The 15,694-nt window shown below is 31.5% G+C and overlaps 1 protein-coding gene across 1 annotated transcript; it reads left to right on the forward strand.

The window, feature by feature from the left end:
- Positions 1-6,780: 6,780 nt before the first annotated feature.
- Positions 6,781-8,583, forward strand: LOC117916397 (CBL-interacting serine/threonine-protein kinase 11). Its single transcript, XM_034832367.1, has one exon. It carries the CDS (start codon positions 6,917-6,919, stop codon positions 8,225-8,227), a length of 1,311 nt encoding a protein of 436 aa, XP_034688258.1. The 5' UTR covers positions 6,781-6,916; the 3' UTR covers positions 8,228-8,583.
- Positions 8,584-15,694: the final 7,111 nt, after the last annotated feature.

Consider the following 15,694-nt stretch of genomic DNA (forward strand, 5'->3'; position numbering starts at 1 on the left):
TGAGAGGGCCTTGGGAAGGTCCATTCTTCAAGCTACAAGAGAGAAGAAGCCAGGGGACACGGGCCCAAGCCCACCACCATGTGGGGTGGGGTGGGTGGGGGTCCTGGGGGAAGAATGGCGAGTTGATGAGAGGCTTGAGGAGATTTCTGGACTCACGTGGCTCCTGATATGTGTGTGACACGGGATGTGCACTGTGCTGCTTTCTTTTTTGCCCAAACCACACCGGCCCACAACCTTTATTTAGACCCACAGCTGCTACTCTGTTTGATACTCTCATAAGCCTTGCTTTACAGCTTCAACCTTTTCTTCTCCACTGGCCAGTCTGGCCCAATGTCCTTTACTTTTTCATTTCAATTTGGGAGAAAGGAATGAGTGATGAGGGAAAAAAATGGGGGACAACCGTCCACGTATGTATTCATTCATCTTCTTTAATGTTTTAACTAAATATAAGTAATTTTCATTAATTTGAATTTTTATCAAATATTTTTTTACCATTTTTAGTTGCATCATCTTTTATTCAAACTAGGGGAAACATTGGATGAGATTTCAAACCTATAAGAACTAAGTATGTTCAGCCAAAATGTGAGGGGTTTAACCCTATATTTAATTTGATGCACATAGTGGCTGTTAACCCATTTTCATAAGAAAAATTATAACATATTTGTTAACTGTTTTTTAAAATAGTTTTGAAACATGGTATTTAAGAATAGTTCAAAAACTATTCTATATTGTTTTATAAAACAAAATTTTGTTTAAAAAACTAAAATATTTTTAATAGATTTTTAGTGTTTTTTTTTTAAATAATTTTTATGTCTACATATTTGTATAATTATTTTTTAAAACAACCATTTGAAAATAAATAAAAATGGTGGAAAACAATTAAAAGATGTTATTTAAAAAAAAAAAGTTTTGGTTATGAAACATGTTTTTTTTTTTTTTTTTTTTGTTATGAAGAATAAGATCTTTTTGTCAACTGTTTTTTAAATCAATTTTCTATTATGCAAAACAAAAAGACTCGAAAAATTCATTTGATAATCGAAAATTATTTTTTTTTCTATTCTTAAAAATAAAAAATATAATATATTCAAATAATATCTTTTAATTGTTTTCCTTTGTTTTTAGAATACTATTTTAAACAATAATTATGTAAATATTTAGAATGATTAAAAATAAAACACTACATATAAAAATTATTTTTTAAAAATATTAAAACAAATGAAAAATATATCAAATTTTTAAATATATTTTTAGTTTACAAAACATAAAACAATAATTTTCAAAAACTATTCTTAAAAACTACTTTTTTTTTTTTTTTTTTATCAATTTTCGAAAACGCATACTCTAAAAATATAAATAAAGAACAGTTACAAAATAAGCCCTTTAACCCTCCTTTTATTCCTAGAATAAGATAAACAGTAAGCCCTCCTCTGGATACCAATAGGATGTAATAAACAGTGATCCCTTCTAGCCTTTGTAGGCTATGAGATCTACCAATAAGGGAATAAATCCCGACAGATTTTGAACAATAAAAAGGAATGTTCAGTCGTAGCTTGCCTACGCCAATGAAAATGTCAATTTCAGTGGAGTAGTTATTCACCTTGCCTATGATCCTAAGTACCACAAATGGCTTTCGATTCAAAAGCCAATGATGGCCGTCGAGGTGTGCTTGTGTAGGGCATAGGGTCAGTTTGATTTACCTTACCATCAAGTATATCGCTAAAATTTGGACCTTGGGCCATCGAGGCTAGTTTGTCTTATCATCAAGTACGTCTCGGACGCTATATAACCTTCCTTTTAAATTAAGCATTTTTTACCTGTCATTTTTGGTTGAACAAAAGAGTTGGGAAGGGGCTCCAAACCTATGATGATTGCGTGGAATGGAACAAATGAGACTTTTTTCAATAATACGGTAATTTAAAAAAATTATGTTTAAATTATAGTAATAATAAAAGTTATTATAAATATATGGTAGTTTTTACCACCTAAAAGAGAAGAGATAGGAGAGAGGAGAGAGGGTGAACGGATAATTTTTTTTTAAACCAAAATCATCTTTTCAAATTTCAAAAGACGAAATCGTCTTTTCAAAAGACGATTTTAAAAAAATTTCAAAAGGGAAATCGTCTCTTAGTTCCCTGAAAAAAAAAAAAATTCTCCATTTAAAAAAAAGAATATTCCTCAAGGGAACTCGTCTCTCCAGAGACGAGTTCCATGAAAATATATATATATATATATTTAAAAAAAAATTTCCAAAATTAAAAAAAAAAAATTCCTCAAGGGAACTCGGCTCTTGAAGAGACGAGTTCCCATGGAAAAAAAAATATTTTTTTTTAAAAAAAATCCCAAATTAAAAAAAAAAATCCTCAAGGGAAATGAAATATATATATATATATATATATATATATATATATAGATATATATATATATTAAAAAAAATTCCCAAATTATTAAAAAAGAAAAAAAAACACAATTCCTCAAGGGAACTCGTCTCTTCAAAAGACGAGTTCCCATGAAAAAAAATATTTTTTTTAATTCCCAAATTAATAATAATAATAAAAAAACAATTCCTCATAAATAAAAAAAAAAAACAAATTCCTCAAGGGAACTCGACTCGTCTCTTAGTTCCCATGGAAAAAAAAATATTTAAAAAAAAAAAAATTCCTCAAGGGAACTCGTCTCTTATATATTTAAAAAATTCCCAAATTATTAAAAAAAAAAATTCCTCAAAGGAACTCGTCTCTTATATATATAAAAATTCCCAAATTATTAAAAAAAAAATCATCAAGGGAACTCATCTCTCCATGAAAATATATATATTTAAAAATTCCCAAATTATTTATAAAAAAAAAAAAAACAATTCCTCAAGGAACTCGCCTCTTGAAGAGACGAGTTCCCATGAAAAAATATATATTTAAAAAAAAATTCCCAAAAAAAATAATAATAATAATAATCAATTCCTTAAGGGAAAGAGACGTGTTCCATGAAAAAAAAAATTCCCCAATTATTAAAAATGAAAATAAAAAAATTCTTCAAGGGAACTCGTCTCTTCAAGAGACGAGTTTCATGAAAAATATATATATATATATATATATATATATATATATTTAAATATGTATATATTTAAAAAATCCCCAAATTATAAAATAAAATAAAAAAACAATTCTTCAAGGGAACTCGTATCTTGAAGAGACGATTTCCCTTTTGAATTTTTTTTTTTAAATCATCTTTTGAAAAGACAATTTCGTCTTTTGAAATTTGAAAAGATGATTTTGGTTTAAAAAAAAATTTATCCGTTCACCCTCTCTCCTATCTCCTCTCTCCTAAATGACAAAAACTATCATATATTTGTAATAACTTCTTCTACTACAATAATTTAAGTATAACTTTTTTAAATTACCGTACTATTAAGAAAAGCCTGAAACAAATGACACAAATATTGAATAATTCCCATTTTTGAAAAAGTAATAATAATAATTTTCAAAAATAAAATAATATTTCAAAAATAAAAAATAAAAAATAGTTTTATGACTTATTTTTTTCTTAGAAAGATTTTTCATTGCTTAGTAAAAAAGATTGTAGCCATAAAATATGGATTAAATATATTAGAATTCACTATACGATGTGGTTGTCAAAACGTTCGTAACAGTATGTCACTGCTAAAATATAGAAGAAATAAATGAAAATCTTTGAAAAAAACACACGCAAGCACAAATCATGGTTCCCTCAAGGACTTTGACTTGATCACTTTTATTTACATGCATAGTATCAAAGCAAAGTAACTAATTTATTTTCTTGTTTCATACAAATACTTGTTGGAAACTATTTTTAAAAATAGTAATGTATATTTAAAAAGGGAAAAATTTTCAACTGTTTCTTTACTGTTGATCAATAAAAAGATAAAATTACTTTAAATTTTTTGACTTATACAATAGTGCATGGTATTTTCATAGGGATTAAGTCGGGAAAAATGTTTTTCATATTTAAGTTTCAAATGAAACTATATGTTTAAAAATTGTTTTTGGAGAACTGTTTTGAAAAATATTTTCAAACAAGCCCTTTCTTTCCATCCTAAAACCCAATATCTTTAGTTCTACCCAAAACCCCGTTTTTATTTAAAGGCCATCCCCATCAAATCTTATCCCCATTGCCGTCCTCCCCCGCTATATAGCTTTAATTAGTTCTCACCCTTTGGGTCTTGTCCACACGATATGTCTACATGTTTCCCCTTTTGTAAGTTTCCTATTCCTTCCTGTGACCCTGTCTAGCCTCCATATCCTACAAATCTGGCTCTTTCACTCTATATTGGTGACAACACCCATGACATCTTTTGTGTTTTAGCAGAGGTAACACTTGGCTCACAAAAAATCTCCCAAATATAAGACCAGGGTTGCCCATGGACCACACAATCCACTGCTCTTAGCAGGATCACAGGCCTCATGCGTGTGACCCCGTGAAAAGGGAGGCACATAAATTTGACTTGCAGAACTGCCAAAAAGTTGGGTTAGGGGCTCTGTAGATCGGTGGGCTTGTGGGGCTCCCAGGAAGCCTCCTGCCCAATTCACAAACAGAGAATCAATCAAACAATGAGAAAAAAGAAATCACGATAATCATGTCAAAAGTGTGCTTTCCCACGCGCCTTTCAACTAATCGCGAGACAACGATGCTTTCAAAATAATTCAAAATTCATGTAATTTAAACAAAAAGTAATATATCCAAAAGTGTCATTATGATTATCACTGCAATTTAAAATATAATTATTAATATACTTATTTCAACTATATTTAGTGTCGTATATATAATAATCACTATTATTCTTAGACTACATTACTCAGATAACTAAAGTTCCGATAATTGAAAAAAAAAAAAAAACTTTCTAGTTTACTTAGATAAGATCAATCGTTATCAATATCAAAAATCCGATTTTCAATATTAAGAAAAATGTGATCAATCGTTCTCATTCGATTTCTAGAAAAAATGAATAATTACTAATCTTTAATTTTTTATAATTATAATAATATTTATATTATTAAAAGATAATATTTATATGGTCAAAGGAAGTAGTAAAAAATATATAAAATCTTAATAATTTTTAAATAAACACACTAATCGGATATTTCAAACTTACATTCTTATTTTATAATTTTTCTTTTTTATAAAAACACACATCCCTCATGTTAATACCACTTGTCAAAGTCAATTAATTTTGAACTTTATCTACTTGTATTATGAAGTATAGTCTACTGTAGAGGAACCCACCATCCCTTCTTCAAGTGGGTTGTTTTCTAAACTAAAAGTCACAAGGTTGAATGGGGAGATAAGGTGAAAGGTAAGCCACCTATAAGTTTCTTACCGTTAAGTCTTCATCGATGGTGGCCATGACAGATGGAAAATATGCTAAATTTTTAGGTCAACATTATGGGTGTTTCCAATTTTCAAAAAGTGGTCCTTGATCATAAATCCTCAAATTTCCGTCCCATTTATTTGTCCCTCAAATCAACAATATAATAATTAAAATACTAAAAAAAAAAACAATAAATTTTTATAATATCAAGATGTATCCAAGAACAGGTGGTAGTCTGGTGTACATTATTGACTCATTATTATCCAAATTAAATACTTAGCGATGGGCTTAATGGTCATATTAAGTTGCCTACAAGTAGTAAGATAAAAATATGAGAGTATATTTCGTAGAAACAGGGTGGAGGGTTGGCGATGGGAAAGTGAGAATACAGCCAAATCTGTGTACCTTTATAATATTATTATGGTGAATTATGGCCAGCTCCAATCATGCCCACACCAAAGTCCAAATCATTAGCTTTGTAAAATCTTATCAAAACAGGCAACCCCTCCGACCTAACTTCACCTACACGTCTCTTTACTCTTTCTTCCTTCGTCACAAAGGTTTTGTTTCTAGAAAGTAAAATGGGTTTTCAAATTTAATTAAAATTTATCACAAATTTATATATATTTAAATTATTTAATCTTTATATATATATATAAAAGTTAAATAAATTTAGATAATTTTCTTCTATTTTTTATCTTTATTATATTTCCTTTATATTTTTCTTCAAATTTTTTTAAAAAACATATATGACCTACAAATATTTAAAAAAAATATTAAAAATTGATAATTTTGTACCAAAAGATTGTTTGATTTTTTAATTTTTTACTAAAAATAATTTATTTTCAAAATTTAAAATATTTGTTTTTCTATTTTTTCATGATTTATTATAAATTTTTTATTAAATAAAAAAATAATATATTGATTTTTTTTATTTTTTAATACTTAATAAAAATAAAATACTATAAAAATAAATAATCTAATATTTAATACTATTAAATATTAATTAAGTGAAAAAACAACACATAAATTTAAAATATTTATTTAAAATTCAATACGGTACACGCTTATTTTTAGAAATTAGTTTCATTCCGCAATGTGGAAAAAGTACAAACCACTGGGGTATTGGGCATAGTAAAGGAGAAAAGAAAGGACTGAAATGCAAAAGAGCGGAACATTCTCAAACGATCCGCGGCGTGGCTGGCGTAGAAAAGAGTGTTGACGTGCGGGCGCCGCCGACGTGGCAATATTTTACTAATTAGCCCGTGTATAACATTTTTACTTTCTTATTTTTTTGTAACCAGACACGTGGACGCCAAGGTCTGTCACCAATCGTAAAAAATTAAATAAAAAACGTTACCCAACTATTGAACTACGGTTTTACCTTCATTTTCCTCACGCGCTTCGGGGTCAGCTATTTAATAACGATTGGACACCATTTTCTCGAGAAACATACAGCGCCGAAATCGCGGTGGGTAAACCCAGCTCGGATTCGGATTGAAAAACTCTTTTTGTGCCTTCAATACGAAGGGTCTAGACATTTTGATTGGAGAGAGGGGGGTTCGATCTCTGGATACCATGCCAGAGATCGAACGCGGCTCAGGGAGTGGGGCCGCTCCGGCTACCTCGTCGGAGAAGGCTTTGTTTGGGAAGTATGAGCTCGGAAGATTGCTGGGCTGTGGGGCGTTTGCGAAGGTGTATCATGCGAGGAATATCAGGACTGGGCAAAGTGTGGCCATTAAAGCAATATGTAAGAAGAAGATCGTTGGGAGCAACTTGATGGCGAATGTGAAACGGGAGATCTCTATCATGCGCCGGTTGCAGCACCCTCACATCGTGAAGCTGTATGAGGTGTTGGCAACCAAGACCAAGATCTATTGCGTGATGGAGTTCGTGAAAGGTGGGGAGCTGTTCGCGAAGGTCGCCAAGGGGCGGTTCAGCGAGGATCTGAGCCGTCGGTATTTCCAGCAGTTGATCTCCGCCGTCGGGTACTGCCATTCGCGGGGGGTGTTTCACCGGGATCTGAAACCGGAGAACCTCCTCGTTGACGAGAACGGGTGCTTGAAGGTTTCAGATTTCGGGCTCAGCGCCTTGACGGATCAGATTCGCCTCGACGGCCTCCTGCACACCTTGTGCGGCACTCCAGCTTACGTCGCGCCGGAGATTCTCACCAAGAAAGGCTACGATGGGGCGAAAGTGGATGTGTGGTCCTGCGGAGTCATCCTCTTCGTGTTGAACGCCGGTTACCTACCCTTCAACGATCCCAATCTCATGGCCATGTACAAGAAAATATACAAAGGCGAGTTCCGGTGCCCTAAATGGATGTCTCCGGACCTTAAACGTTTCCTCTCTCGCCTCCTCGACACCAACCCCAACACCAGGATCACCGTCGATGAAATCCTGCAGGACCCATGGTTCAGAAAAGGATACAAAGAGGTGAAGTTCCATGAAGAAGATTTCGGACTCAAATCCGAAAAAGAGGACCGAAGCCCCACGAACTTGAATGCCTTCGACATAATTTCGTTCTCGTCTGGTTTGAACTTGTCGGGTCTGTTCAATGACTCGTCCAAGTCGTCGCCGGATGACGACGAGCGATTTGTATCGGCCGAGCCCGTCGAGAAAATAATCGAGAAAATCGAGGAAATTGCCGAAGGTGAGAACCTGACGGTGAATTGGAAGAAGGAATGGGGAGTTGACCTGCAGGGACCAAATGGTAATTTCATAATCGGGGTTCAAATTGATCGATTAACCCATGATTTGGTCGTCGTGGAGGTTAGGAGGAGAGCCGGCGATGCAGCGGCCTACGCCGCCGCGTGGAAGGATAAGCTCCGGCCGGCGCTCGCCGGACTCATGTTCCAAGGACCGGAGACCCAAGTCGCCGGCGATTAAATGTTCTGGTTAGCGCTTTTTTTAGTCTTCAAAAAAAAAAAAAAAAAAAAAAAAAACCATTGGGAAAAGCCAGCTAACTAAGGCCAGGGCATCATTGGGCTCTTCTCGTTTCCTTGTTTAACATATCATTAATAATAAAAATGTACGTAGAGCTGTGTAATATATATATATTTTTATATTTGTATTTGTAAATATGCCAAAACTTAGCAAGTGAGAACAAAGAAATATTGGGGTTTTTCCCTTTTTGGGCATCCCGATATCCAAATTAAATTCTCTTGTTTGGTTTGCCATTTCCATGTTTCCAGATTTTGTATCAAATAATCAATGGGTGCATAACCCATTCACCTTGTGTTGTACTGAATATGTGTGTATTTAGGATTATTTTATTTCGGTAAATATGTATTTTTGTATAAAATATTTTACTTATATTTTAAAAACCAAATTTAAACCAGAACTAACTTATTAGGAAAGGTGGAGGGGTAGGGTAATCCTGTTGGGCTTTTGGGTTAATGATAGGACTTATTAGTGGGAAATGATTAGACTTAGGAGTAGCTCAAATATGGGAATGATCTAGAAAGGATTTCATGGCCACACCATCGACTTTAGGGTGCTGTCAATCACCTCCATTGAGGAAAGAAGTTAGAATGAAAAATGGGATTTATGAATGATCTTATAAAATGGATTTCTAGGGTTGGCACTTACCCCATTAAAGACGAATTTAAAATTTTTTGACCCAAATCTAGGGCGTCTTTGTCCAACATTTAGTAGGATGAAAATGACCTTTTTGTTCAGTTAACCCATATTTACCTTTGGTTTGATTAAATTTAGAGAGAGAGAGAATAAAAAATAATGGATTAAATGAGATATAAAAAAAATAGATTTAAAATTAATAGATAAAAATAAAATAATTTTAAAAGATATAAGTTTAATTCATTTAATATTTTTTATGATAAATTAAATATAAAACAAAATTATTTTTTTGAACCAAACATAATTGAAAATAATTAAGAATTACCCCCATTTATTGTCTTCTTATTTTTCAAATTGAATATTTGGTTCAAACCTACCGACCTATCAGGATCACCTGTATTTCAAATAGAACACCAACTTTGTTGAATCTATCGTTTTGTAACAATAAAAATAATAAATATGTCATACTCCTGGTATGAGACAAAACTTCCTCAATCCCAATATACTTGAAGATCAAACCTGCCATGAAAAATGTGTTTCATGCCTCACCCATTCCCTCACTGCATGCCACTGACCCCATCCCATGTTTTATTTTGAAAAATTACTAGCACAAAAAAATAAATTCAAATCATGGGTTAAATTTAAATTTATTTTTTTAATGTTTTTCTTATTACTTTCTAATTTTCTCTTTAATTATTTTTATTTTCCAACCAAACATATCATCCCCACGCACCACCCACATCTTTGAAAATTTATTCCCTTTAATGCATGCACACCCACAAAATCATACATTCATCTTTATCTTATGGTAAGTGATTAGTGGTTACATCATGATTGAAATTGGACCATCTTCATATTAATGCTTGAGAGGCTACTTGAAAAGAAGCCATAGAAAATGCTGCTTGATATCTCCATAAGGTTGGACATAGACTCTTCATCTTTGGTATATCGGTACTGATCCTTTGTAAGGATGGTGCGCCTATCTTTTGTTAGAGGATGTTGATGTATGGTAAGGTCATTTGTAAGAGCACTTCCATCTTTTAAAGATGTATCTCATGATTCTCATGGCACAAGAAAATTAGGGTCTGATAACGTTTTTGAAAATTATTTTTAACAAATAGTTTTGTTAATGCTGTTTTCAAAAATAGTTTTATAATGTTTTTAAAATAAAAATATGTTTAACATGTTTTTTATTTTTTAATAATAAATTATACATGATACTTTTTTTTTAATCATTCTTCATATTTGTCTTGTCATTTTTTAAAATATTTATAAAGAAATAATTGAAAACAAGTAAAATGTTTTTATAAAAAATATTATTTTTTAAAAAAAATTGTTTCTATTTTTTAATTGTCAAATATTTTTTTATTCTAAAAAATGTTAATAAATAGGCTCTTATTATTCTAAAAAAATAATAAACATTTAATTATTTTTGTATTTTTTAAATCAAAAATTTGAAATGATAGTAATCACTTTGTCTTCTTCTTCCTCCCATAATAATTATAATCTCCTCTTTTGTCTCCTTCCAATCTCACCCGTGACCCACCCACTTGCGTTCCCTCTCATTTCAATTTTTCCCTCCAAGTCTTCATTGGATAGACAAAAAATGAATAGGGAAAAGAGGTCATGCCGATAGTGATTTCTTATCTCCTTTTCTCGATTTGAAGTGAAAAAAAAAAATGAAACGAATGGAAGAAGAGAAAACAGAAAAAGGGGAAGAACATGAAATGAAATTACTTATCTGAGTAGATAGTGTAAATCTTCTATGAAATCAAATAATTATTATCATATTGAAAATATATCATCAATTAAGAAACGACTTGTAAAAACGTTTTTAAAATATAATTTTTGAGAATGGTTTTTTAATATTTTTAAAATAAAGATCTATTTGAAAATTTGGAATGTATTTAACTTTTTTTATTATATATTTTTAAATATTTTTAAAAAATATATTTTATATGGGTTTATTTTCAATTATTTTTTATTTTATCTCATTTTTTTTTTTATAATAATAAGATCCCTTTCAAAGAAGAACATTGGATTCTCTTTTAAGTGAGACCAATGGCCATTTACTAAATCAAGATAGGAGAAAAGAAGGAAGAAAAAAAGGGTTGGGCCAATCATTTGCTCTTGAAGAAGATCCCTTTCAAGAGAATATTTTTTTTCTTTTGAAGTGATTGGACAAATGAAGTTAATAGTTCCACTTTTTGTGGGGATTGTGCAAAGCTTCCATCCAAATAATGTGTTTAAGCCTTTTATTTTTATTTTTATTTAATACCATCTACTATTCTTGTCACATGCACATAAAGTCATTATGCATTTATCAAAGCTTTTTAGTCGATTTTAAAATTATATTTGATGATTTTTTTTTTTTTTAGAATTTGTGTGGTGATTTTTAAAAATAAATTTGTTGCTTTGATGAACAATAAATTGAAAAAAAAAAAATTGACGTTAAAACGGAATTTTGTTCCTAAAATCAATATAAAACTATGTTAAAAATTGTTCTAAAATTTGTTTGGAAATGGTTGTTTTTCATAACTAAAAACAATTTTCATGTTGGACAAATTTTATTAAAAATAGTTTTGTTGAGAATTTGTTTTGAAAATTAGTTGGTTTTAAGAACAAACTTGAGTTGTTTTAAGGCCATTTTTACCGTGTTTCAAAAAACATCGAAAAATATAAAAAATACTTTGAAAACTTGTATATATGCATTAGTGTACAATATTTTTATAAAAAAAATTAGTCCATAAAATTATTTTTTTCATATATGAGTTTGTTAATTCAATGGTTTTTCTAATTGAGATTTGATGATCATAAAACAAGTTTAAGGTTCTTAATGGTTCAAATCAAGTTAACTTTTTTTAGGTTAACTTTCGAAAATTTAAAGAGAGCTTAAACAACCATGCAAAAAGATCAATTAAGTAGAGATTTAGGATGTCATGAAGATTTAAACTGACTTAGGACTTATTGTAAGGATGTTACTTGTTGGTGCACTTGGATCAAAGCCTTTTCATGTGCTTAAAGTTTTAAAATCATCCATCTTTGAACTTAAAGAGATAAAAATTCATAAAAAAAGTTAGATGATTTCTTGTTTTCTATTAAAATATTACACTAAATTTTTTCTAAACTTGTCTTAAAAGGTTTTAAGAAATTAAACTTAAATTGTTAGAAGATCCAGGTTCAAACCAGGTTTTTTGAGCACTTTATAGTACAACCAATTGAGTTGACTCAAATGATCAAGGTGCACTTTGTAGGCTCTCAATTATATGGTAGCATATGCTCAATTGGTTGAGACCGACTAGAGTGATCAAATCACTTGCTCAACTAGTTGAGAGCTTGAATCTTAACAAGTACTTGCTAGTGCGTGAAATGGCCAATGACTAGTGACTTGATCAAATTTGTTGCTCAATCAGTCAAGTCTTCTTTGAGAATTATGGGATTCTTGAACTAGAAACCTATAAATTGAAGTGTTTTAGAGTATTTATGAAGATGAGAATTGCATTCAATTGAAAAGACCTTCCTTTGTTCTTATTGAAAGTTTTCAATTCAAAAACTTGCAAATTCTCCTTGTACTTTCAAGTCTTTCATAGTTTTTCTTGTATTACTTAACTTACTACTTGGACCAGAGTTTATGAATTCACTTTCATGTACTCGTTATAAGAAGTTATTCAAGTAGACTAGTTACTTAAACCTTGGAATCTAAGTGAAGGTACTGAAGGTTTGTGGTTCAAATTTTGAAGATAGTGAAATTTTTACTTGATTAAGAGTTTGAAGAGAGTAGATGTAAGTAAATTGTCGAAACATTATAAAAAAGTTAACAATTTTTTTATCAATCTCTTATTATTGTTCTTTATTTACTCGTTGCATCTTTATATCTTGCTTGCAATGAATTATTTTCAAAAAAATTCTAACACCCAATTCACCCCGTGGTTATCCAAATTGAATTAGCTTATTTTCATAGAGTTTTCAAATAAAATTTTGTTTTTTAAAACAATTGAAATTTAATTTTAAAAATTATACTAAAAAAACCATTCTTAAAATGGTTTTCAATTATTTTTAAAAACAAGCTTCTAATAGATAATTCAAACATCAAAAATAATTTCTTTAGCCTATTGTGGACCCCGCATTTCGGCTCATGCGTTTCCCACTCGATGGCGAGCTCGATTTTTATTTTGAAAAATGATTTTTATGTATTAAAATAATGACTTGGAGTCGCCACTTATTTTTGTTTTATTTTTAAAGGGTAAACAAAATAAGAAAGAAAAACCCTAAGTGTGACTCCTTATTTGAAAAATGTGGTATACGAAAAACCGGATTGGGTTCAGGGGTCAGGTTACTTATCGGGAAGGTACGGTAAAGACCGTAGCACCCTTCTAAGTCCTTAAAGTCGGGTCTCTACTAATAAAATGAAGCAATCATGGCAATTGATGAGGGAATCAATGAATACTCAGAGTGATCATGCACATGTGAGAATCTAAACATGCATACAGAAAATGACCCGAGCTGATGTGGATGCGTACCTGGGCAATGATCCATAAAGCGCTATCAAGAAGTGAGGTTAGTGCACAATTAAGGAATAGTTTCGAGCATGTCATAGAGCAGAATAAAATCAATCATGTATCATAATCAAATCAATCTATTAGTCAATCAATCGATCAGTCACATATGTGGGGCCCCCACCAAAACCCGTTTATTTTACATGAATTAATCCCATAAATTCCATTGTTTGGAATTACGAAAAATTCGTTCATGCTTATTAAAAACAAGAGGAGCAGAAGATTGTTTGAAGACCAGAATGGAATTAAGACTGTTAGAAAGAAAACTAGATTTTCTTGAAATTTATTTGAAAATTGGAGTCTTGGGAATTGAATTTAAGAATTGGAATTTTGGAAATTAAATTTGAAAGAAATTAGTAAATTGTTTGAGAATTGGAGTTTTGAAAATTAAATTTAGAAATTGGAATTTTGGGAATTAAATTTGAAAGCAATTAGTAAATTATTTAAGGATTGGAGTTTTGAAAATTTAAATTTAAGAATTGGGATTTTAGGGATTAGATTCGAAAGAGAGCATAATTTTGAAAATTATTTAGGAAGTAGAAACGGTTACATCATGATTGAAAGTTAAATTATAAAAAATTGAAATATTGGAAATTATTTGAATGTGGAATTTTTAAAAATAAATAGGTAAAATGATAATGATAATAATAATAATAAATAAATAAATAAGTGGAATAATAATAATAATAATAATAATAATAATAATAATAATAATGAAAACAATAATTAAATAGATGAACGTAAATAGTGGAATTTTTGAAATTGGAAATTAAATTTGGAAATTGGAAAATTGGAATTTTAGAAATTGGGAATTTAATTTGGAAATCGGAATTTTTAAAGGATTATTTAAAGATGAAAATTTGTAAGATAGAATTATTTGGGTGCTAGATTTCCATAAATCAACTTTTAAAATTTGAGGGCTTTGGAAATGGGCCAAGGGTGATGGCCATGCAAATTGGAGCATCTAGGAATGGGCCAAGGTGGAAAGAAATTTTGAAAGGATGCTCATGGGCCAAGGGTGTTGGATTTTCATAAATCAATTTTTAAAGTTTGTGGGCTTTGGAAATGGACCAAGGGTGATGACCAAGCAAATGGGAGCATTTAGGAATGGGCCAAGGTGGAGAGAAAATTTAAAATGATGCTCATGGGCATGGGCTTCAAAATGCACTTTGAGATGACCCTAAAATGGAGAAAGGCCTTCAAAATGCACTCACGGGCCTTGGGCTTCTCCAATCCATTGTGCAAGAAAATAAGTTTAGTGGGCTTTGGAAGTGGGCCAAGAAAGGTGGCCATGCAAAGGTGGGTTGATGGGTATTTGGAAAATGGGTATGTGGTGTAGAGAGATAACCGGGTAGGGAGTAGAAAGTGAGTGAGTTAGTGAGAAAATGAGGGTTTGGTAGTGGTGGTGGTATAGAGAGAGAAAACAGTGCATGAAGGGTATGTGGTGTAGAAAGAGAAAGGTGGTAAGAAGAAGAAAAATGGGTAAGTGGAGGATAGTTATGCATGAGAGGGTGGTGATATACATGAGGGCATGGAGGATACGGGTATGGTGGGGATCATGCATGGCCGTGCATGGCCATGCAAATGTGAGAAGAATGAACTTGAAGGGGACTTGAAAGAGAATAGGTGAGTGGTGTGGTGAAGAGAGAGAAAGTTGGGTATGAAGAAATGGGGAGGAAGAGAAATGGGTTCGGTGTAGATGGTGTCAAGAAGTTAACAGCTTGTTTAACAACTTAACAAGTCGTTATTTAAGTAGTTAACAGCCTGGTTGTTGTAACTAATAGAAAGTGGTTAATAACTAATTTTTAGATTCCTGTATATAAGAAACAGAGGACCTAACAGTGGGTAGCTTCGCTGTAGCTCAATTTCAGTTTTTCATCTTTTTGGTTTTCTCTCAAACAGATGTTCTACACATCTCGTTCTTATCTTCATATCTCTGAGTTCTTTCTTGGTATCAGAGCCACAAACTAACATCTGCAAATCCTTTTCCATGGCATCAGAAGGATCAACTTCTTCCACGGATCATCCTAACTCCAGTTTTGCTCATCATACAATGCCATCATTGAATCAAGCATTCACGGTAAGACTCGATCAATCAAATTACTTACTGTGGTGAACTCAGATGCTGAACATCATCATTGTAAATGGTCTTGAAGAAATGATCCATGGCAAAATCTCTGCTCCTTCACGATTTCTTGGAGATTCAGAGAACATAAATCCA

Source organism: Vitis riparia, chromosome 6 (assembly GCF_004353265.1).
Source record: "Vitis riparia cultivar Riparia Gloire de Montpellier isolate 1030 chromosome 6, EGFV_Vit.rip_1.0, whole genome shotgun sequence".
Lineage (NCBI taxonomy): Eukaryota > Viridiplantae > Streptophyta > Magnoliopsida > Vitales > Vitaceae > Vitis > Vitis riparia.

Excerpts from the sequence above, each read along its gene's own strand:
- LOC117916397 (XM_034832367.1), top strand. The coding sequence starts at position 6,917 with ATGCCAGAGATCGAACGCGGCTCAGGGAGTGGGGCCGCTCCGGCTACC.